This window comes from Sarcophilus harrisii, chromosome 1, assembly GCF_902635505.1.
Source record: "Sarcophilus harrisii chromosome 1, mSarHar1.11, whole genome shotgun sequence".
NCBI lineage: Eukaryota > Metazoa > Chordata > Mammalia > Dasyuromorphia > Dasyuridae > Sarcophilus > Sarcophilus harrisii.
Genome location: NC_045426.1, coordinates 582,085,452 through 582,110,063, shown reverse-complemented (window position 1 = coordinate 582,110,063; position 24,612 = coordinate 582,085,452). Strand labels below are relative to the sequence as shown.

At 35.3% G+C, this 24,612-nt stretch overlaps 1 protein-coding gene across 1 annotated transcript in view; it reads left to right on the top strand.

Annotated features, from left to right (window-relative positions):
• Nucleotides 1-13,882: 13,882 nt before the first annotated feature.
• The window catches only part of SNX31 (sorting nexin 31), a 74,633-nt gene continuing 63,903 nt past the window's right edge, over nucleotides 13,883-24,612 (top strand). Inside the window, exons 1-4 of the mRNA XM_031947060.1 lie at nucleotides 13,883-14,090; nucleotides 14,196-14,270; nucleotides 23,042-23,156; nucleotides 24,499-24,563. Of these exons, the coding sequence (XP_031802920.1) occupies nucleotides 14,025-14,090; nucleotides 14,196-14,270; nucleotides 23,042-23,156; nucleotides 24,499-24,563 (321 nt within the window). The 5' untranslated portion in view covers nucleotides 13,883-14,024. The remainder of the gene's footprint in view (nucleotides 14,091-14,195; nucleotides 14,271-23,041; nucleotides 23,157-24,498; nucleotides 24,564-24,612) is intronic.

Sequence of the window (24,612 nt, the reverse complement as noted above, 5' to 3'; positions counted from 1 at the left end):
TTGAATTTTTCTACATCTCTCTGTGTTTGACCTCTGGATGCATTGTTGGTTATTGATCTAGTGTCTGATAACATGGTCAATAGTGGGTGTGGGGGACAAGAGAGAGAGAGGGAAGGGAAAAGGGAGAAAGAAGGAGTGAGGGAGGGGGGAGATAAAGGGTGGAAGGGAGAGAGAAATTGAGAGAGAAGAAAGAGGGAGAGAGAGAATGAGAGCAAGAGAAGAAGAGGGAGAGAGAGAGAAAAGAAAAGAGAATAATTCTGTTTTAAAAATAGAAGTATTAACCAGTTCATATACTGATTAATGTATAAAAAATACAATAAATCTCTATAAGAATAATTCCTCAGTTTTCATACCAAGAATAATACCAATAGTTGATAAATTACTCTATTTCTAGTTCTTTTGTGTGGCTTCATCCTTTCAGTTACAGCTTTTGGCTAAAATCCATGATCATCAGTAGCAGCAGAATACTAATGTTATGCCCAGTGGATTCTAAGACTGTACATTAGGAATAACTAGTTATTGTTATTCTTTCTCTCTGACTAATCTGTATTTATTTGGTCACTATCAAGTGGTAATATTATCAAGGAAATACACTTGTTCTTTATTCAGATCACTAAGAATAATCCCTTTATGTACAAGAGAAGAACTTTTTTTCTCCCATTAGTAGACCAAGGAATTGCTCCAAGCATTAGACTATTGTGGGAAAATGGAAATTATATGTACCATGTAAAAAAAGCAATTGTTCTTCCCTATTCCTATGTAGAAAAGCCAACAAAAATAATGCTGGAATAATGCTGGATTCCTTCACATTTACCAATATCATTCTGAAAAATTACAAAGTGAAACACAATCAAATGGTTTTTTTTTTTTTTTTTAATCTGCTCATTATGAATGAAGAACTTGGTTTCAGCATTGTTGTTTTCAGTTTCAACTAGTCTTGAAGTGAGTATCTGGCATCTGTGATGAGAGGCACGTTTGGGTTTAAGTCATGTGTGAAAATGTTGATTCACAGTAGGGAGAATTCTGACACTGCATGAGACTTGCTTTAATCACTGAGGCAGGTCTACTAGGTTTGGTGGCCTTACAACCTGCTCCCTAAAATCTGAAAAATCAGTCACAGAATCTCACAGTAAGAAATGAATCCTCTGTAGCTATCTAGTCCCACCTACATCTTCTCCATGATACCTTTGATTCATGATCATTCAGCCTTTGCTTAAAGCCCTCCTATTATGGGAGAACTCTTTTGCTTGAGGTAGTCCACTCTGCTCCAGAATGATTCTAATTATTAGGAAGTTCTCCCTGAGACCAAGCCCAAATTTATCTTTTTGCAACTTCTACCCATTTCTTCTAATTTTACCTTCTAGGACAAGGAATCGTATCCTGGGGTGTATCAATTTTTAAAAATATATTTTGATAGCTATTATAATTAAAATGCATAAAGCACTTTACATATATTAACTCACTTGAATTAATATATATTTCATACAATATATGTAATATATTTTAGTATAATTGATATGATCCTAAATATTTCATTTTATGTATTTAAAAGTATTCTTTGAAGATGTCCATAGGCACAGTAATAAACTGAACCAGCTATACCCAGCAAAAGACCTCTGGGAGATGACTAAGAACCATTACATACAATTCCCAATCCCTATATTTTTGTTTGCCTGCAGTTTTGATTTCCTTCACAGGCTAATTGTACAATATTTCAGAGTCCAATTCTTTTTGTACAGAAAAATAACGGTTTGGTCATGTATACTTATTCTGTATTTAATTTATACTCTAATATATTTAACATGCATTGGTCAACCTGCCATGTGGGGGAGGGGATGGGGGGAAGGAGGGGAAAAATCGGAACAAAAGGTTTGGCAATTGTCAATGCTGTAAAGTTACCCATACATATATCTTGTAAATAAAAAGCTATTAATAATAATAATAATAATAAGATGTCCATAGGCTTCACCAGATTGCCAAAGAGATTTATGATATAAAAAAAAATATTAAGAACTCCTGCTTCAGGAAGTTCTAGATCCCTCCAAAAGCCCTTCAGATACTTGAACTGATGATATTCAAGTCTTCTCCAAGCTAAACATTCTCATTCTTATCAACTAATCCTCATATAATTTGAATTCAAGAAACTTCACTATTCTTTTTTTTTTTTGATGTTTTCCAGTTTATCAATGTTCTTAAAATGTGACACCCAAAAGTAGATATAACATTGCAAATGCAGTCAGTCAGAGAAGAATATGGAAGGATTCTCACCTTCCTAGTCCTGTATAAGTTTAAGCTTTGTATTAATTTAAAATTGTATTAGTTTTCTTGGCTATCATATCATATTACTGATTCATATTAAGATTATAATCCATTAAAATTGTGCCTCTCCTATTTTGTAATTCTAAAGTTAATTTTCTGAGCTCAAGTGTTGACTCTACATTTATTTCTATAAATTTTTCTTGTTCAATTGAACCCAATCTCCTAACCTAAGAGATCTTTTTCAGATGCTGGCTATGTCATCCAGGGTTTTACCTATATCTTCTAATTCTGTGTTATCATCAGTTTTATCAAACTTATCATATATACCTTTATTGAAGTTGTTGAAAAAAAATAATTTAAATGTCTTCCATTTAATTGTGTAGAAAACTAGGAATTCTAGGCAGAAGACAGAAGGAAGAATAGGAACTAATAATAGGTTATCATCATTATCATCATCATCAGGCAATTTGAGGTTTACAAAGCATTTATCAAATATGACCGTATTTCATCCTGCAACAATCCCAGAAAGTAAATGTTATTATTATCTCCATTCTACAGATGAGGAAACTGAGGCAAACAGTAACTGCCCAAGGGTCACAGAGTTAGCAAATATTAGAAGCTATGTTTGAATTAAATTCTTCCTGAATGTAGTCCTGTAACTGCCTCAATTTTTAAGTCGAATATTAAACCTAAATCCCTGACACATTCCATTGTAGCTAGTGACAGTGGATAGAGAGCTAGGTCTGGAGTCAGGAAGACCCAAGTTCAGATACAACCTCAGAAACTTGCTAGTTATGTGACAGTAGGAAAGTCATTTAATTTCTGCCTCAGTTTCTTCAACTATAAAATGGGGGAAATTATAACACCTATTTTGCAGAATTGATGTACAGATCAAATGAGATACTTTTATAAATGCTTAACCCAATTCCTGGCACATAATAGATACTGTATAATGTTTACTCTTTTCTTCCCTCTCCTTTCTTTCCTCCTTCCCAGTTGGAGTCTTTCTCCTAAATTGACATTGAACCATTAAAGATGACCTTTTGTTTCTGGTCATTCAATCCTCACTTGAGAGCTTCAAGAAAAGGTTACATGATCTTTTGCTAGATGATGCTGGTGGGTTGGGTTAGGAGGCAATTATTTTTTTGGTAGAGGTTCATCCAGATGGCCATTGAGGCTCTTTCCAACTCTGAAGTTATGAGATTCTATGAATCCACCTAATTGAATTATTATCTAGTCTGCCCTCTCTATCTCTTCCACAAAAAGTAGCATGAGAGACTTTGTTAACTTCTTTGATAAAATCTGGGTAAACCAATTTCTTGATCTACCAGTTCTAGTAGCCCTGTAAATTATTTCTATTGAATAAAGAAATGAGACCAGTTTAGCTTGTTCTAGTTTTGATGAAATCAGATGATCCCACTTCCTTTTTCAGATATGCTCTATACATCCCTTTAATAACATGTTTTAGAATCTTATTAATAATCAAAATCAAATTCACTAGCTTAGAGTTTGCAAATTTTATTGTTCCTTTTTTAAAAAAAATTGGGACATTTACCCTTCTCCAGTCCTCCAGGAATATCTATAAGCTTTCATTGCTAATGGTCCAGAGATATTTTTTTTCCTTTTCCCTAAGATAATAGTTTTTCAGGACCAGATAAGTGACTTGAATTCATCAGTATCTCTTCTACAATCACCCTACCTAATTTGATATTAACTCCTTATTATTTCTTTTGTTCTTCCCATTCTAGAAATATTCCTATTCTTCTTGGTATAGAAAAAGGAAACATACTAAGAGCTGAATAACTTCGCTTTTTCTGCATAATTTGTTACCATATTTTCCCAAAAATCTGCAAAGATAATTTTCAACGTTCACATTTGCAAAACCTTGTATTCCAGATTTTTCTTTCTTCCTCCCCTCCCCAAACAGCAAGCAATTTGATATAGATTAAACATGTACAATTTAAACATGTGCAATTCTTCTAAAACATATTTCCATATTTTTCATATTGCACAAGAAAAATCAGATAAAAAGGGGGGAAAAGCATGAGGAAAAACCAAAATAAGCAAACAAATAAACAGCAACACCAAAAAAAAAGGTGAAAATACTATGCTTTGTTCCACACTCAGTCTCCATAATGGATGTGGATGGTTCTTTTCATCACAAGTCTGTGGAAATGACTTGAGTCCCCTCATTGTTGAAAAGAGCCAAGTCCATCACAGTTGATCATCATATAATTGATAAATCGTATAATTTTTTTTGTTGCTGTGTACAATGTTCTTTTGGTTCTGCTCACTTCCCTTAGCATTAGTTCATATAAGTCTTTCCAGACTTTTTTGAAATCAGCCTGCTCATCATTTCTTATAGAGCAATAATATTCCATTGCATTCATATACCATAACTTATTCAGTCATTCCACAGCTGATGAACATTAACTCAATTTCCATTTTCTTGCCACTACAAAAAGAACTGCTACAAACATCTTTGTATATATGGATTTTTTTCTCTCTTTTATGATCTTTTTGGGATACAAACCCAGTAGAGACACTGATGGATCAAAGGGTATGCACCGTTTTATAGCCCTTTGAACATAGTTCCAAATTGCTCTTCAGAATGGTTAGATCAATTCACAATTCCATCAACGATGCATTAGTGTCCCAGTGTTCCCCACATCCCTTCAACATTTATCATTATCTTTTCCTGTCATTTTATCCAATCTGAGAGATGTGAAGTGACACCTCAGAGTTCTCAATTTGCATTTTTCCAATCAATAGTAATTTAGAGCATTTTTTTTCATATGACTAGAAGCACCTTTAATTTCTTCATCTAAAAATTGTCTTTTCATATCCTTTGACCATTTATAAACTGGGAATTGCTTTGTATTCTTATAAATTTGAGTCAATTCTCTATATATTTTAGAAATGATGCCTTTATCAGAAACACAGTCTATAAAAATTATTTCCCAGCTTTCTGCTTCTCTTCTGATCTTGGTTGCATTGGTTTTGTTTGTGTAAAACCAAAAAGGTTTTTAATTAATTTAATTAATTAATTAAATAATTTAATTAAAATTATTTACTTTGCATTTCATAATGTTTTCTACTTGTTCTTTGGTCATAAATTCTCCCCTTCTCCACAGATCTGAGTAGCCTACCCCTTTATCTCCTAATTTGCTTATAGTATCATCCTTTACATCTAAATCATGAACCCATTTTGACCTTATTTTGACATAGAGTGTTAGATGTTGGTTAGTTTTACCCCTAACTTTGTTGGGAATGCTTCTAGCTTATCCCCTTTACATATAATACTTGCTGAAGGTTTATGGTGGATGCTACTTAGCACTTTTAGGAAAATTCCATTTATTCCTATGCTCTCCTGTGTTTTTAATAGGAATGGGTGTTGTATTTTGTCAAATGCTTTCTCTCCAGCTATTAAGATAATCATGTGATTTCTATTAGTTTGGGTTATTGAATGCATGGTCAAATATGCCAATAATTTTCCTTAGTTTGAGCCAGCCCTGCATTCCTGATATAAATCCTACTTAGTCATATCTTTAGCTGTAGTATATCATCTTGCACTCTTTGCTAAAATTCCTTTAAATTTTTTTCATCAATATTCATTTTCATCAATATCATTAGGGAAATTGGTCCATAATTTTCTTTTTCTGTTTTGGTCTTTTATGTTTTAGATATTAACACTATATCTGTGTCATTAAAATAAATTTTATAAGATTCCATCTTCCCCTGTTTTTTCAAATAATTTATATGATATTCAAATTAATTGTTCTTTAAATGTTTTGTAGAATTCACTTGTCAATCCATCTGGTCCTGCAGAATTCTTCTTAGGGAGTTCATTAGTGGCTTGTTCAATTTCTTATTCTAAAATAAGACTATTTAAATAATTTATCTCCTCATCTGTTAATCTGGGCAATCTATATTTTTGTAAATATCCATCCATTTCACTTAAAGTACCAGATTTATTGGAATACAATTGGGCAAAAACAGTTCCTAATTATTGCTTTAATTTCTTCATCATTGGTGGTAAATTTGCCCTTTTCATTTTTCTTCTTTCCTTTTCCTAACCAAATTAATCAAAAGTTTATCTATTTTATTATTTTTTTTCATAAAACCAACTTTTAGTTTTATTAGTTCAATAGTTTTCTTACTTTCGATTTTTATTAATCTTTCCTTTGATTTTAAGAATTTCTCATTTGATGTTTAATTGAGGGTTTTATTTTTTTCCTAGCTTTTCAGTTGCTTGTCCAATTCATTGATCTTCTCTTTTTCTATATATCCTTTCTTGAATCAATTTCTTCCCTCTTCCCATAGAGTTTTTATTTATTTTTTTTTATTATAACTTTTTATTGACAGAACATATGAATGGGTAATTTTTTTTTTTACAACATTATCCTTGCACTCACTTCTGTTTTGACTTTTTCTTTCCCTCTCTCTCCCATAGAATTTTAAAAAACTTTTTCCTTATTGTTAGCTTCCCTTATCAATCTCAACCCATTTTGAGCTTTGTTAATCCTGAGACAATTCTTCTTCTTCTTTTTTTTTTTTTTTTTTTTTTTGGCGCTGAGGCAATTGGGATTAAGTGACTTGTCCAAGGTCACACAGCTAGGAAGTGTTAAGTATCTCAGACCACATTTGAATTCAAGTCCAGGACTTCAGGGCTGGTGCTCTTCCATTGCGCCACATAGCTGCCCCGAGACAATTCTTTACAGCCTATACTATGCTTTTGAATTCTTTCTCTATTACCTGTCCTTGTGTTTATCTTCAATGTTCTCCAAAATTAAGTTCATTTGTTGGTTCCCTGGGCATATGCATATAGTAGTTTCTGTTTCTCTTTTTAGAATTTTATTCTTGAGAGTCTGCTAGTTCTGCTGGGAAGATTTGCCTGAGTGAATTTTTGTCCATGAGATCTTAAATACCTATTCTCTAAATCCTTTGAAATCTGCCCTTTCCAAACCTAGGAGATATTAAGCCATGTTTGGCTTGGCTTATTTTTTCTTTTTCCTTGTAACAAAATTCTAATAGAGTGAACTAAAATTTATTGAGTACTTATTATTTATTTTATTTTATACTTATTATTTATTTATTGAGTACTTTATTAAGCACAGTGCCAGGCGTAAGAACTGCGTATACTAATTAAATAGTTAATTAATCAAAAACAGTCCATTTCCTCAAGAAGCTTCTTCTAATAAAGAGATTTGATTCCCATGATGAAAGTTCACATATCTGAGTCCAGGGTACCAGGAGTAGAGTCCAGGTTCTAGAAGGGAAGGGATGAGAGTGATGATAGAGAAGAGCTGGCAACATAGCTTAGAAAGAGAGAGTAATAGTTTCCTCAAGTTTCCCATCATTTCCAAGTCAGCAACTAATTTCCCCCTGTTGGTGAGAATCATATCCACGACAGATCAAAGTTTTATATTTTCAGACTTTCAATTATCCCTCTATGCAAAGGTAATCACACTCTGAAAGCCCATTGGTATGGGATTCTCTCCAATGGGCTTTGAAACTAGGGTTACACAATTCCCAAATCTCAAATTTTAAATAATCTTTGTTGAATTTTCCTTAATTCCCTTTCCCTGCTCCTCTCAGTAAGGATTTTTTTCTCTCTCACTTCTTGTATTATGTACCTTTACTGTACCCTTTTCAAGTACTATTTTGTATTGTTACTTGTAAAGGTCATATCTTCTTAATAGACTATAAGTTAAATAAGAGAGAGAGCAGAAACAGATATATCTAAATTTTCTCTCCCCCCAAATACCTACCATAGTTCTCTGTACACAGTAGATACTTAAGAAATATTTATTGAGTTGAATAATAATATAGATTTTAAAATCATATATGTGACAAGACTATTAAAAAGTGAGAATGAATATATAACCAATACAAGCAACCCATCTTATTTGCATTCATTCCTTGTGGTTATCATATTTAAGATACTTTGTGGCCAGGGCATGTGGGAGGGAAAGGGATAAGCATTTATATGTTGTTGTACAGTCATTTTTCAGTCGTGTCCAAGTCTTCTTGATTCCATTTGGATTTTGTTGGCTTGGATTTTTTTGTGCAAAGATACAAGAGTGATTTGCTATTTCTTTCTCCAACTCATTTTACAAAGGAGGAGACTGAAGCAAAAAGAATTGAGTGATTTGCCCAGGATCACACAATATCACTCAGAAAGATAAGTCTTCCTGACTATAGGTGCACCCTATTCACTGTACCATCTATATGTCCAAGCATTTATATAGCACTTATTGTGTGCCAAGCACTATGCTACACTACACACTTTACAGATATCTCATTTGACCCTTACACTAACCCTGTGAAGTAAATGATGTTCTTTGAAGGCAGTGCTGTTCTACATATAACTGCCCTATAGCAACAATGGTAAAATGTTTGTATCAAAAATATAGACCCTTTTGATGAAGAAATCAAAACTATATGTAATATTATAAAAATGATTAAATCTAATTTCAATTGATCAGTGAAATATGATTTAAAATAATTTTGAGATATCTTATGTGGATCAAATTGGCTAAAAGATAAAGTGGAGAAGTGATAAATGTTGAAGGGAATATAGAAAAATTGAGACAACAATTCACTGTTGGTGAAACTAAATTGATTCAACCATTTTGTAGAGCAATCTGTAGTTATGCCCAAAAAAGTTATAAAACTCTGTATACCCTTTGACATAACAATATCACTATTAAGTCTGTTTTCCAATGTGATCAGGGAAAAAGGAAAAGAACCTATATGTTATAAAATATTTATAGCAACTCTCTTTGTGCTGGAAATTGAGGGGATGCCCACCAATTGGAGATAAACAATTTGTGGGACGTGATTGTGATGGAAAAACTGTGCTGTAAGAAGTGATGAATTGGTTGATTTTAGAAAAAACATGGAAAGACATGCATGAAATAATAGTGAAATGAGCAAAACCAAGGGCTTGTTGTATACAATAACAGCAATATTGTCAAAGAATAATTGTGAACAACTAAATTATTCTGTTATAAATACTCAAATCAGTTATAAAGGACCTATGAAAGAAGATGCTGCCCACTTCCAGAGAAAGATCTGATAAATAGAAATGTGCTTAGTATGGTTTTACATATATTTATAAATCTATGTCAAATAATGGCTTTCTTCAGTGTTGAAATAGGGAGGGAGGGAGGAAGGCAGTTTAGAACATAAAATATTATCAAAAAATAAAGAAAATTAGAAAAGAAAAAAAAGCGTAAGCCTTTACCATTATGGGAAGCTTGAGGTTAGTAAAATATTTTGAAATTTCATGAAAGCAAACCAGCCCACTCTTCTCCTTTAAACTCTGGGTCCAGTTCATTGTCCATCTATATTGGCAGTACCAGATAAATATATTGTTAGACAAGTTCTCCTTCCAAGTGTTCCTTCAGATACATTTTGAAATCTGGGCAATAATTATTCATCCACTTGTTCTTCCTTATGTGGATGGATAGGCCAAATTTCTTAGAGGATTCTTTACAAATATCCTTATTAAGGATACTCGCAATTTCACGTACATGCACTAATTGGTATATAGATTGATAGTTACTGATGTTCTTTTGTAACTTTTTTTTTTTGCTAATAGGGTCTGAGATTTTTTTATATTACTTGGATATTTCCCCCTCCTTTTAATTATTGTGATTGAAATTAAGATAAACTAAGGCACAAAATTTCAATCACATTCAATTTATTGGTAAGGATAACAATTACTGATAAAATTGTTCTTGGTTTTTCAAGCAACTACAGGGTAAAGCTTACTAGCCTTCATATAGTTTTCAGAATATGAGAGAACAAAGAATCAGAAGTATCACAGATGAACAACAATATAATTGGTTACAAGGTCCAAAGTAACATTGGTGACAAAAAGCATTATAACTGGATGAAAGTCTGCAATGTGGGGTTAGTAACAAACTCTCCTTCCATTTTGTGGTTATGGAAAGCTCATTGGTTGTATCCCCCTTGCATGGCTAGTTAGTGTCACAGACACAAAGGACAATCTGTGTTGAAGAGATAACAGATCAGACTCACTGAAATCTACCTGCATCCCTCAAGGACAACAGATTTCTTCCAACTGTACAAGGTCATATAATGGTAGAGAGGCAAATTTTCTTTCAATTACAATAATTTATAGATAAACTTAACTTTTAAACATAACAGAAAGAAATGCTGAACTTCTGCACTCATGAACTTCTAAATTTAACTCAGAGACAAAAAACATAGCTCAGGCAGCTATGGAATTAAATCAATTACAGAGTGGAATAAAAAAATCAAATATAAAATCAATATTTGATTTTCTCATAATGTTTTATGAATCAGTCCTTTGATGCCTTTACAATTGTATTGTCTTTAGCACAAATCTCTACTATATATATACTTCATCCAAGCTGGACAAAGAAGAATTTTTTTTTTTTATTTAATAACCTTTTATTTACAGGATATATACATGGGTAACTTTACAGCATTAACAATTGCCAAACCTCTTGTTCCAATTTTTCACCTCTTACCCCCCCACCCCCTCCCCTAGATGGCAGGATGACCAGTAGATGTTAAATATATTAAAATATAAATTAGATACACAATAAGTATACATGACCAAAACGTTATTTTGCTGTACAAAAAGAATCAGACTCTGAAATATTGTACAATTAGCTTGTGAAGGAAATCAAAAATGCAGGTGTGCATAAATATAGGGATTGGGAATTCAATGTAATGGTTTTTAGTCATCTCCCAGAGTAAAGAAGAATTTTTCTTTTATTATCTTTAATGCCATTTGTGTTTCCTTTATAAGTCCTCTGGGACTGTGAGGTCAGTACCGAAGTGTGATAGTTCCACCTTTCTGGATGGATAAAGCAGTTTGATGCAGGCATTTTTGCAAATTGTTTCCTTTTTTTTTCTTTTCTTTTTAGTCTTCTCTCCATTTTCATCCTTGAATGCCTTTGGGATAACTTTGCTTAGTTGAATATCTTGCCAAGTTTTCTTTATTTTTCCCGCAGATGGTAGTTTGACATTTTATTTAACACAAATAAAAATGTGCAAAACAGTTTACTCATTTTCTTCACTCCTCAGTCAAACATTTGGATTGGTGATCTTGAAGGCTAGTTAAGCAGAGCTGGAAGAATTTCTGTTCCCATTCCTAGAGAAAACATTGTAAGAAATCTAAAGTTTGTGGCACATTAAGAGATCTTATAGTTTATTTGACATTGCTCACCAAAATTTTCTTAGAATTTATTGGATGGCATGTGCTTCCATTATTCTTTCATTCCATTATTTTTTTCATAATGAATGTTGGAAGGGCATAAAGATCTGATTCTAAAATAGTCTTTGCATACTATTTTGGCATTCCTTATTCCTATCAGTTTCACTTGATCCTGACATATTGATTTGACTGGTGTGAGATGAATTTTTTTATCCTTGACTTTTTTTTTTTTTTGGCTTCATGAGTGGGTTCATAGGCAACACTGAAAAAGAAAAAAAAAAAGGCAGGATTTAAACTGCTTTTATTCTTCACTGTTTTTCTCTGCTTGATGAGATAATTCTGCTTATGATCACCCAGTATCCTCCCTTTTTAGATTTTACATACAAATTTATATTCTAAGCCAGTGTTGCCTTTGGCAGACATCTTTCCTTGTTTGGCAAGTTAGTCAGATGTTTGTTGATTAAGGCTTTTGGGAAGCTTTTTCTTTTTTCTTTAAATTGCTTAGCTGTAGCAATTTATACTTCTAGATGAAATTATGGTCAGTGTCAATATAATTTCTGTTGTTCATTTTCCATTTTTGATTTTTTTTTTCAATAGAAGGACAATAGAAGAAGATCTTTGAGATCTCCTCAAAATTAGAGGCCAATCCTATTTCAGGTCTATATTGGGGGTAGTACAGTAAAAAATGGCTTAATTACTTTCCATTATGAAATGGTGTAAAACCTCTAGGTTTTCTTTGTCTTCAGCTCCAAGACTGGTCAAGAAGTGGTTCTCTCTTTGGACAAATAAGCATAAATAAATCCACTATTTTCTGTGATTTTCTTGATTGATCGAAAGGATTTATTGCTAGTATTATTTAATTTATATTATATATGTATAATTATATGCAAATATAATTTATATATAATAGTATTAATTATAATAATAAATTAATTTAATTTAAGATTGGGTCTCTGTATTATATATGTATTTTCAAACTTCCAATTAAAATCCACACAGAAAGGTTCTCCCTTTTACCCCTCAATTAGAGGCAACGTAGCCTGGTGGATAGAGTTCTGAAGCTTAATTCTCCCACCACCTTGACATATATTGACTATGTAACCCTGTAACCCTAGACACATCATGTAACCAATGTTCTAGTCAATTGTTGAGACTCTTAACTTCCAAAAAAGCTATCTCCCTGTAGTGGGAGAATGAGTTTTTTTGAGGATTTTTCCCTCTATCAATGACCTTGACAAGTATGGTCTCTCCAACCCCCCACTCCAACATTTGTCAGGCAACCCTAATAGAATTATGAGATATTACTAATCAGTATCTTAGAGGGATACCCCTTACTTCTTCAAGCCAAGTCTTGGATGATCACTTATCAGGGAAGTTATACAAAAGATTCCCATTTAGAAACCCAAGAGAGACTAGATGGTCTCAACAATTCCTTCCCCATTGGGAGATCTTGTGATCTAGTCCAACACCAGGAGGACTTTGAATGGAGAGAGGTTAAGTGATACAACTCTTTGGTGGAAAGAAACTTCTGATTTCCATTCTAAGACCTCAGCAGGGATTTGAGAGGGGCAGGACCTTTCAATCACGCAATAAAATTTGAAATATAACAAGTTTTTATGGTCCCCTTAAGTCTCATTGGACTTAATTTTCAATTCAATTCAGAAAGTAATGCAAGGCACTATATAAAGTTCTAAGAATAGAAAGATACAAACAAAAAAGCAAAACAAAATCTGAATTAGTTATTTCCTCAAGGAGATTAAATTCTAGTGACTACCTGTTAAGTCTATGGTCAACAGTACACTGGTTCCACACAAAACTAAGAAAATGGGCCAGATCATAGCAGGCAGTATGTAGAAATGAACTTTTCTGGCATTACTGAGTCACATCCAATCACGACTTTCTAGAGACCCTGACCAGGACTAAGGGGCAAGTGGAAGTAGACCTCTCCTGACACTGGGAGACTTCAGAACAAAGTAAGCTCCCTGGGGCGGTACGCAATTGTTGTGTTTTTTTGTCTATTTGTTTGTTTCTTTGGGTTTTTTGGTTTATTTTTTATTCTCGTCCCTGCACACAGTTGTTCTTAGGTGTTTAATAAATACTTGTTCTCTCGGATTGGACTGGAGTAAGCTTTGTCTTTTCAGCAGCCCAACACTAAGAGTGGGATATGGATAAGGATGGGAATCAGCATGCCGTCCACTTCTTTCCCCTGAACAATTCTCCAAACAAGTCCCCGGAGTTTTGATTTTTTAGGGGACAGACGCAATAGCCGTGCCAGCCTCAGACTCAGCTCCCACCCCACCCTTTCTTTCAATCGCCTGGCGGAGCCGGGGAAAAGGGGCGGTGCTCCAGTCCGGCGTTGTCCGGATCACCTGGGGCCGACCCCCTTCTCTCAGGGGAGGAGAAGAAAGGCCCGCTCCGCCCTCCCGTGGGTATGCAAAGGCTGGATGTAGCTGGCACCCAGGCATTCAGTGCAGCGTAGGGTCCCGGAGAAGAAAAGGAACGCAATCCCCAGCTCCGCCACCGCGGCCGGCTAACTCCGCCAAGCAGCATGAAGATGCACTTCAGCATCCCAGTGTCCCAGCAGCGGCTGGACACGTTAGGGGGTCGCTACGTGGTTCGTGAATCCTGGGGCTAGGGTGAGACGGGAAAATTCAGACCAGGTTGCCTGACTTTTTTTCCCACAGTTAACGTGTGTGTCTGGTTGTCTGTGTGATTTCAGCTGTACTCGGTGTACCTGGAAGGATTCCTCTTCTGCAAGGTGCGCTACAGTCAGCTGCATCGTTGGAACGAGCAGGTGAGCGCTGGTTAGGGGGAGTGCCCAAGGGGTTCGAGAACCAAGGGCGTCCCCCAAAGCTAGACCACCTTCCTGTAGCCCAGGAATCTTCCTGCAGTTTGGGTCTGGAATTTGTCTAAGGATATAGGACTTTGCTTTCCACTTTGATATGGGGAGTGGGGGATGGGAGGTGGAGAGCTTGGATACCTAAGGAGCTCAAGAACTAAGGTGGGTCACCAGAAGTTGGCATCCAGTTGGCAGCAACTCTTGGGCCAGAAGCCTTTCTGCAGTTTGGTACTAGGATTGGACTTAATTACTCAAATATTAAAATATAAAATTAATAAAATAAGTCCCCTTGGGAAGGCGCAAGTTGGGTGGGGAAGGAGAAACGGGGCAGGGAGTTTTTTCCCCAGCTGATTGGCTCGGCCAATTTATATTTACATACAGATACTTTGAGTTAACATTTGCTCTCCTTACTGCCCTTTATCTGTGTGACCTGTGTAAAATCATAACTTCCCCAGGTCTCAGTTTTCTCATCTGTGAAAAAGGAAGAGGGGCATGATCGAGAGTAGGAATTTTACAGATGAAGAAACAGAATCTGGAGGAGGTTGTAACTCCCAAGGTCATATTTCTAGTGAATGACAGAAGGAGATTCCAATCTTGGCCTTTTAATAACTTCCTGATATTTAAATAACATTTTCAAGATGTACATGGCATATATATATATGTATATATATACACACACACACCTTACTTCATTTGATAGTGTGAATGACCTGGATTACCTCTCAGGTACCAGGATGAACCATGGCCATCTTCTTCTGGCCAGAAAGTATATGTAATGCCTTTTAGAAATTACTAAACAGGCAGGTGTACAGGGTTACTCTATCTGAGTTAGTGAGGAAGTGTTTGTATTAGGAAGAGAAAGAACCCAAGATTTCTGACTCCCAGGCCTGTGCTCTACTCCTGAGACACAGCTTATTTTAAAGACTTAGATTTCCTATCTCTTCCTCATTACCCCTTTGAGAAGTGCCTTTTTTTTTTTTGTGCCACTTTTTTAAATGAGCAAATTGCCTGCACCAAATTTTTTCCACACAGATAATGCAGCCCCAAACTGGGGACCTTGTATATGTTGGTCTTTCTTCCTGTACAGAGTTCCTTAAGTTGATTCCCATTAAACAGGTGTGTCCTTATTATTTGTTTTCTGGTGGTCATATTCATAATATTCAAGTACTGACAAGTATGAATGCCCAAGCCAAAAAGAATGACTGATCAGGATGATATTTAGGCTCTTGGCAATTACTTTAGTTTGTTGTAGAGGATGTTTATTTTTGGGTTTAGGATTGCCCATCTGTCATTTCATTTTCCTAATCTGGTGGGGTAAAATAAAAACACACATAAATTGAGGTAATTGATTAAAGAAAGCATTTATTTTATTGTATTTTGGAAAAGTTTTAAGTATATTAGCATGAAATATATTAGTATGAAATGTGTTTGGGTGATGAGAATGGTGGTATGATCCTTTGTGATAGGTGATTTATAAATTGTGGATTCAGAAAATTGAAATATTGTTAAATGCTTTTGACCAAGATGTGTATGACTGGCTCTAGAAATGTTTTAATGTTAATAATGTGAAAACCAAATAGTCACTGGGAATGTGGGAGTCAAGAGGTCAGATCAGTGCTCTAGAAATAATAGGTACTTAATGGATATTGTTGACTTTTAGGGATTTGGGTCATATAGCAGGGACACATTCAAGTGTATACCTGTAGAATAGCATAATAAGAAAGTCTACCTTCGGGGCAGCCAATAGGAAACATCTTGAAGAATTTCTGAATAGGTCTCAGAGGCACAGCCAATAGCCCCAGATAAAAATTATTTGGTAGGGGGCAGTTGAGAGGTTCTTTCATCCCATCTGGAAACAAAAGAAAAGAGAGATGGTGGTAAACCTCTGCTCCATCATTTTTTCCCTTTCTTTTTCTGCTTTAGGAGCTCTAAATTAGGTATTTGGAATATTTACGTGGCATTTAATAAATAAAATTGGCCATGCTCCCTGTGGATACTAAAATGGATGTTAAGAGATATCCAACAGTGGGGAGCAATATTTCTAAGTCCTAAAGTAACAATTTTTTTTTGCAACATCCATCTGGAAGATTTCTTTGTCTTTTTTTTTTTTAAATTATTATGGCTTTTTATTTACAAGATATATACATGGGTAATTTTTCAGCATTGACTGTTGCAAAATCTTTTGTTGCAACTTTTCCCCTCCTTCCCCTCACCTCCCTCCCCCAGATGACAGGTAGACCAATACATGTTAAATATTAACGTTAAAGTATATGTTAAATACGATATATGTATACATATCCATATAGTTATTTTGCTGCACAAAAAGAATCGGACTTTGAAATAGTGTATAATTAACTGTGAAGGAAATCGAAAATGCAGGCGGATAAAAACAGAGGGATTGGGGATTCTATGTAGTTGTTCACACTCATTTCCAAGAGTTCTTTCCCTGGGTGTAGCTGGTTCAATTCATTACTGTTCTATTGGAGATGATTTGTTTCATCTCATTGCTGGAGATGACCATGTCCATCAGAATTGATCATCATATAGTATTGTTGTTGAAGTATATAATGATCTCCTAGTCCTGCTCATTTCACTCAGCATCAGTTCGTGTAAGTCTCTCCAGCCTTTCTGAAATCATCCTGTTGGTCATTTCTTACCAAACAATAATATTCCATAATATTCATATACCACAATTTATTCAGCCATTCTCCAATTGATGGGCATGCACTCAGTTTCCATTTTCTGACCACTACAAAGAGGGCTGCCACAAACATTTTTGCACATACAGGTCCCTTTCCCTTCTTTAAGATCTCTTTGGGTTATAAGTCCAGTAGTAACACTGCTGGATCAAAGGGTATGCACAGTTTGATAACTTTTTGAGCATAGTTCCAAGGATTTCTTTGTCTTATTGGTGTAAATTTCTTCTCTTTCTATTCTTCCAGAATGCATAGTTTTTTTTTAATAGTTTTTTTTTATTTACAAGTTATATGCGTGGGTAATTTACAGCATTGACATTTGCCAAACCTTTTGTAACGATTTTTCCCCTCCTTCTCCCTCCCCCCTCCCCCAGATGGCAGGATGACCAGTAGATGTTAAATATATTAAAATATAAATTAGATACACAATAAGTATACATAACTAAACCGTTATTTTGCTGTACAAAAAGAATCAGACTCTGAAATATTATACAATTAGCCTATGAAGGAGATCCAAAATGCAGGTGGGCAAAAATATAGAGATTGGGAATTCAATGTAATGGTTCTTAGTCATCTCCCAGAGTACTTTCTCTGGGCGTAGCTGGTTCAATTTATTACTGCTCCATTGGAACTGATTTAGTTCATCTCATTGCTGAAGATGGCCAGGTCCATCCGAATTGATCATATAGTATTGTTGTTGAAGTATATAAGGATCTCCTGGCCCTGCTCATTTCACTCAGCATCAGTTCGTGTAAGTCTCTCCAGGCCTTTCTGAAATCATCCTGATGCTCATTTCTTACCAAACAATAATATTCCATAATATTCATATACCACAATTTATTCAGCCATTCTCCAATTGAGGGGTATCCACTCAGTTTCCAGTTTCTGGCCACTACAAAGAGCGCTGCCACAAACATTTTGGCACATACAAGTCCCTTTCCCTCCTTTAAGATCTCTTTGGGATATAAGTCCAGTAGTAACACTGCTGGATCAAAGGGTATGCACAGTTTGATAACTTTTTGAGCATAGTTCCAAGGATTTCTTTGTCTTATTGGTGTAAATTTCTTCTCTTTCTATTCTTCCAGAATGCATACTTTTTTAGTAGCTTTCAGAATTGACAAAATTGTCAGTACAAGAAGTAAAGATTCAAATAATTCTTCTCTTAATATGAAATTTTAAAATACCTTTCATTTTTTATGTCACAGTCATTTGTGAATATACTGCCAAGTGATGGATGAGGAGTCAGGAAAACCTGAAAATCCTGCCTCAGACAGTTGTTGACTATAATCCTGAACAAATCATTGAAACTTTCACTCAGTTCTTCTGTAAAATGGGGATAATAATAGCACCTGCTTTACATGGTTGTCGTGGGAGTCAACTAAAAATGTTCTGTAAACCTAAAAGTGCTATATAACTTTTTGGAAACGACCATAGTATTTAGTCATCTAATCAAATCATTCCAGTTGTATCTGACTCTTCATGACCCAATCTGTGTCTTCCTTGGCAAAAATACTAGAATCGTTTGCCATTTCCTTCTCCAGCTCATCAGGAGGTATTATAAAATGTCTCTTCCAGCACTAAAATTCAGTGAAAATGACAAAATTATTTGGCTTCAAAAATTATATGTAGAGAAATAAATAACAGGCAAAAAATCCAGAATTGTGGACCCTGAATTCAAAATGAGCATTTAATACTGTGTTTGGTATGTGTGGGTATGGAAGGAGGTGGGTTTGTGGGTATGTTAAAAGCAAGCACAATATTGGTTTATAGAAACAGAAGTATAACTCATAGGAAATTTGAGGGAGCCTTCTCTCTAAATTTAGTTTAAGATCTTTTTGTGAGTACTAGGTCCAGTGTTATACCTCCCCCCTCCCCACTTAAATAAGATGTTGACACTTTCAGCAGATTATACTTTTTTTTTCAATGGATGATGCTATATGGTACCAAATTCATAATCCTCCTATAAGATAGTTGATTTGACAGTTGGACCCGATCTTTTCCTCTCTAAAACTAGACCCTCTACTTCATCCACATTTTCCCATTCCTTTTTCTCTGAACAAGTCAAGAAAATTCCTATCCCTCTATCTTTGATCAAGCTATTCCTTCTGGAAAAAAAAAAAATCACTCTCAATACCTCTGCTTATCTATCCCTTACTCCATCTTATATAACCACCTACTCTCTGAGATCTCCTTCAATATTACTCCAACTCTTGGTAATTGATTCTCATTCTCTGTTCCACTTAATGTCTGGATCGCTTATTCAGTATACACTACTTGTAATGTTATTTATTCTTTTGTGTCTACATTCTATCTCAACTAAGTCTGTCATGTCTTTTTAGGATAATAATTGTATCTTGTACTTCCATGTGTTCCCAAGCCATTATCCTATTATAAGAGAAGTCATTGGGTCATAGATATAGACTGGAGGGAACTTCACAGGCCCTCTTCTTTAATTTCCCCCTTTTATAGAGGAGAGGAAATTAAATTTCAGGGAAATGAAGTATCACAAAGGTAGAAAGCATCAGAGATGGAATTATGGAAATATGGAAAATATGTAGGAAAAATGGAAATATGTAGGGCCTCTGTTTTCACTATCTTGTGGTGACCCTCCAATAAATTCAATAAATATTTGTTGATTATTAACATGTATTGGTCTACCTGCCATCTGGGGGAAGGGGTAGGGGGAAGGAGGGAAAAAGTCGGAACAAAAGGTTTTGCAACTGTCAATGCTGAAAAATTACCTATGCATATATCTTGTAAATAAAAAATCTATAATAAAAAAATAAATATTTGTTGATGATGACAAAAACTCTGTTTTCAGATGACATGCTTATGTGAAGTTAACTTTTACAAAAATGTACTTCTGTTTACAAAGGGGCATGAGATGAGATGGTGTGGATGGCTCAAGCGTTAGGAAATATTCAATGTAATCTGACATAGTCCCAATCTTTAATGATTTAACAATTGTGCTGGGGACAGAAAATGAGACATAGCACAATCCATCTCTGCTGCCAGATGGATGGTCAATAGGACAATCACAGCACATGTCCTTTTGATGGCAGGTCAATAGTATTATCTTCATATAAACAGCACAGCATGGCATTATGGTTATTGAGCAGTGGGCTCAAGGTATTACAATTAGATTTCAATATCCACATCTTTGTTCTTGAAAACATTGCAACAAATAATTTTCAAATCATGAAAGAGCAACTATTTTCAGGGATCTTCTCAAACGTTTTTGAAAGATAAATCAAACTGAGTTCTAGAACTATCTGATTCTTAACTGATTATTGAGGATGAAACTAATGGTTCTTTTGAAATTCCTGAAAAATCTCCAGTTTTGAAAACTTGAAGAACTTGTGAAGTTAATGATTAACTTTTGGCAAAGTAGAGTGCCCAGATATTTATAGTGTGTTTGTCTTCCTACTCAGACTAATATTGTATTGGTAGTGGAGGATAGTGCTTGAGAATTCTTTAAGCAGCTAGCTTAAGCTGTAAGACTGACTAGAGGGGATTTTAGCAAGGAACCAGTATCGAAATTCGAATGATTGTCGACTTAGCATCTGACCTCTCTGTCCCACATGATGTGCCTTTGGCAGACTTGCTTTATAACAGCCTGACAACAGAGCCAAATTTGCTGATGCATACACTATATGCTACTCATTAGATTAGAGACAATTTGGGAAACATCTGTGACTTTTATGAACAGATGCTAAGGCAGACAATTACCTTTTAAATATCAGTTAATCAAGAAATAAATGGGATGCAAATGAGACAAGAATCTTTTTTTTAGTTTCTATTTGAATCATATTAAGAGTTCTTAACCCAGAAATTTCGAGACCCCCTCAAATGTGGGACTTGTATAGTTTCACTCCTTTCCCCTTTTATTTCTTTGAGTGTTCCAATAAAATGTGCTTCATTTTTGTTTAGCAGAAACAAAATCACTTACATGAAATCTGTATTTCATATATTTAAGTCCAGAAAAAGTTTCAGGAGCCCTATTTAACAAAAGGTTTAATAAAAGTCATTTAAAATATTAGATCTCCTGAAATGGAGCACTGAGAGGTCAGATGATTTGCCCAGAGTCACCAAAAAGCAGGACTTGAGTCCAGGTCTTCATAGTGTCAAGCACCTTATATCTATATCTATCTATAATGCCCAGCTGTCTCTCTCACTTTTTTTTAATGCCATAGTCATCTAACTGATGATAGAGAGCAATGGGGGCACTATACATATGATATATAGATCATATTTCTATTTTAATTCTAACTCTTGTCTCCATTCAGTCTAAGTTATTTTATATTTGGCTTAAAATTTTGCTCAATAAGACCAAAGTAGGATAGATTTTAATAGAGGCAATAGCAGCTATATTATTTATTACCTGTGTGATTTCAGGGCAAGTTACTTAACTTAAGGTCTCAGTTTCCTTATCTGTACAATAAAGAGGTGGGACTAAATGACCTCTAAGGGATGAACTTTGGAACTTCAGCCTTATAATCTTTCCAGATCTAAATTTATGCTTCTGTAATCCTATTCCAAGTTTGGTGTTTATAGTTTAGAGGTGACAGGTTAGACTTTCCTCTTCCTCTTTCATAGGGACCCAAGCGATTTTGTGCATTATTTTTTCTTTTAGCAAAAAATACTGATGCATCTTGTATATAAGTTTTTATAATAAATAAGCAAATGAATGAAGATACACTTTCAATTATTTTTCTAACTTTGTGGGATCCCAGTCCCTATGTGATTCTATGGAGATGGAGCTTTGCTGATGAGGGCCCACCAAGGAGAGTGCTGATTGGATTTTGTTCTTGCCTTTCAGTTATATCTACTGTTTGTGACTCCATTTGGGGTTTTCTTGGCAGAGACACTGGGGTGGTTTGCCATTTCTTCAGCTCATTTTATAGATGAGGAAACTGAGGCAAACAAGATTAAGTGACTCACCCAGCATCATACTCGTGTCTGGCTAGTGTCTGAGGTCAGATTTGAACTCATAAACATGAGTTCCTAATTAAAAACCCAGTGCTATATCCATTATGATACCTAGCTACCCTGTCGTTGGATTTAGTAAAAATTATATCAAAGCATTTATGCTTCTTTAGCTGTCTTCTGAGTGTTCTGGGATAGAGGAAATTAAACTATTGACCTCAAGTTTACTTATGTGATTTGATGATCTTTAAAAAAAAAAAAAAAAGAAAGAAAGAAAGAAAAAATAAGGAAGAAAAAAGAAAAAAAAGATGAACTTGAGGAAATCCGAACACTATCACTTTAACTTTTTTATCTAATAAAAGTCTATTTGTATCTAAGGAACTTGTTAAATAACTAGGGTAAGGCGATAGTGTGTTGATTCAGAGCACTGAAGTTTAGAAAACACTTAGTGTTTTTCTTCTTATTTCAGCCTATGGCCCACCTGCCCTTCTGCTTCCCCAAAAGCTGCTAATTCTTCAACACTGTATAAACCGTGTAATAACTACCCTAGGCAGTCTTATCTGCCTGGTAGCTACAAATGATTTCTTCTTGTACTAGTCACAAGAATTACAAGTTATGACTTAGTGATTAGATCAATTTCGCCCTGAGCTTGTGTGTAGTATTTTGTGTGTGTTTTTATTTTTTGATTAATTTATTTAAAACTTAAAATACAAAATAGAAAAAAAATTGTCATGTGGAGAGCAGAACATGAGAGGACTCAAAATATAAAGTAATCAATTTCCATTTCAAGAAAACCTACATAATAAATACTATATATTGTATTCTTTGCTTCCTTGTAGGTTTTCTATTGTTTTCTACTGAGAACTTTTTATTTTTTCTCCCATTCTCCCCTGCTCCTGCCTTCCTCAAGAAGGCTATGATTAAATGCAAATACATACATACATATATACGTATATATGTATGTGTATACACACACACACACACACACACACACAGTATATGATTTTTTTTTTCTGAGGCAATTGGGGTTAAGTATGTGTATGTTTTTTTTAACCTGGCTCAGAAGTGTACTAAATTTGAAGTCTTAATGGTTTGACCTTCCAGTTGAGACGGATCTTTGGGAACTGCCTGCCACCTTTTCCACCAAAGTATTATCTCGCAATGACCACATCTATGGCTGATGAAAGGAGGGATCAGCTGGAACAGTATCTACAAAGTGGTATGTATATGGAGTTTTAAAACATTTTCCTTTGTGGTGTTAAAATTCTTGCAGTAATGCTGTTTGCTCTTATATGTGATCCATTTGCCTGTTAGGACATGATCTTGTTTATAGCATGGACTATTTCATTCTTCTCTTTGAATCCTTAGTACTTAGCACCATGCTTGACACAAGATAATTGCTTTAAAAATGTTTCCTCCTTACCTTCTTCCCTCCTTTCTTCCTTCCTTCTCCCTTTCTCTCCTTCCTTTCTTCTTTCTTTCCTATCTTCCCTTGATTCTTCCTTTCTTTCCTCCTTCCCTATCTCTTTATTTTTTCCCTTTTCTTCCCTCTAACTTAACTTTTTCCCTCCTTCCTTCCCCCCTTTTACCCCTTTCCTTCTCGTCTGCCTTCCTTCCCCTCTTTCCCTCCTTCCTTTCCTCTCCCTATCTTTCATTTTTTCCCTGCTTTTCTTCCTTCTTCACTCCCTCTTTCCCTTTTCTCTTCCTTCCTTCCTTCCTTCCTTCCTTCCTTCCTTCCTTCCTTCCTCCCTTCCTTCCTTCCTCCCTCCCTCTCTCCCTTTCTCCCTTCTTCCCTCCCTCTCTCTCTTTCTCCCTGCCTCTTTCCCTCCCTCCCTCCTTCTTCATGACCCCTTTTTGAGATGTTCTTGGCACAGTTACTGGAGTAGTTGACCATTTCCTTCTGCAGCTCATTTTACAGGTGAGGAGACTGAGGCAAACAGGGTGAAGTAACTTTCCCAGGGTCACACAGCTAGTAAATGTTTGAGGCTGGATTTGGACTCCAATCTTCCTGAGTCTAGGGCTGACTCTTTATCTAGATTTTTATCTTTATCAAGATTTTTGTTGCCTTTCAGGTCAGACTTTCTTTGTTGGTAAAATGAAAGAAGTGGACCAGATAGCCTCTGGAATCTTTGCCAGGTTTAAATTTATGGGTTCACATTCTCCTCCCATTCCCCCAGAATAGATAATGCAAGTTTCATAATCTCCTTTTTGCAGATGAAGAAACTGATCATTGGAGAATTGAATTGGCTTATCCAAATAAATGTTATAGACAGCATCTGATTTCTCAGGTTTATCGCTCAGGGAGACCTTTCTGCAGTAAGAGGGCCTTGTACTTACATTTAGACAAAAGGGACTGGGCTTAGTTGACTGTCATGCTAGAGATGACTCCATTCCTGCTAGAGCATCTGAGTAAAGATTCAAAATTTACATCGAATGTGTGTGTGTGTGTGTGTGTGTGTGTGTGTGTGTGTGTGTGTGTGAAATAAAAACATTATAGCTAGGCAGGCCAGGTTTCTCTCATCTTCCCATGCTAACTCCAATTGATGTCCATTATTTTCTAGTCCCTATGGATCCAAACATCTTGAAAAGTGAAGTCTTCATCCGCTTCTTTAAATTGCTACAGCAGGTAAGTTTGACCTTCTTTAGATGGCTGCCAATTGCCTAGAGATGTTGCC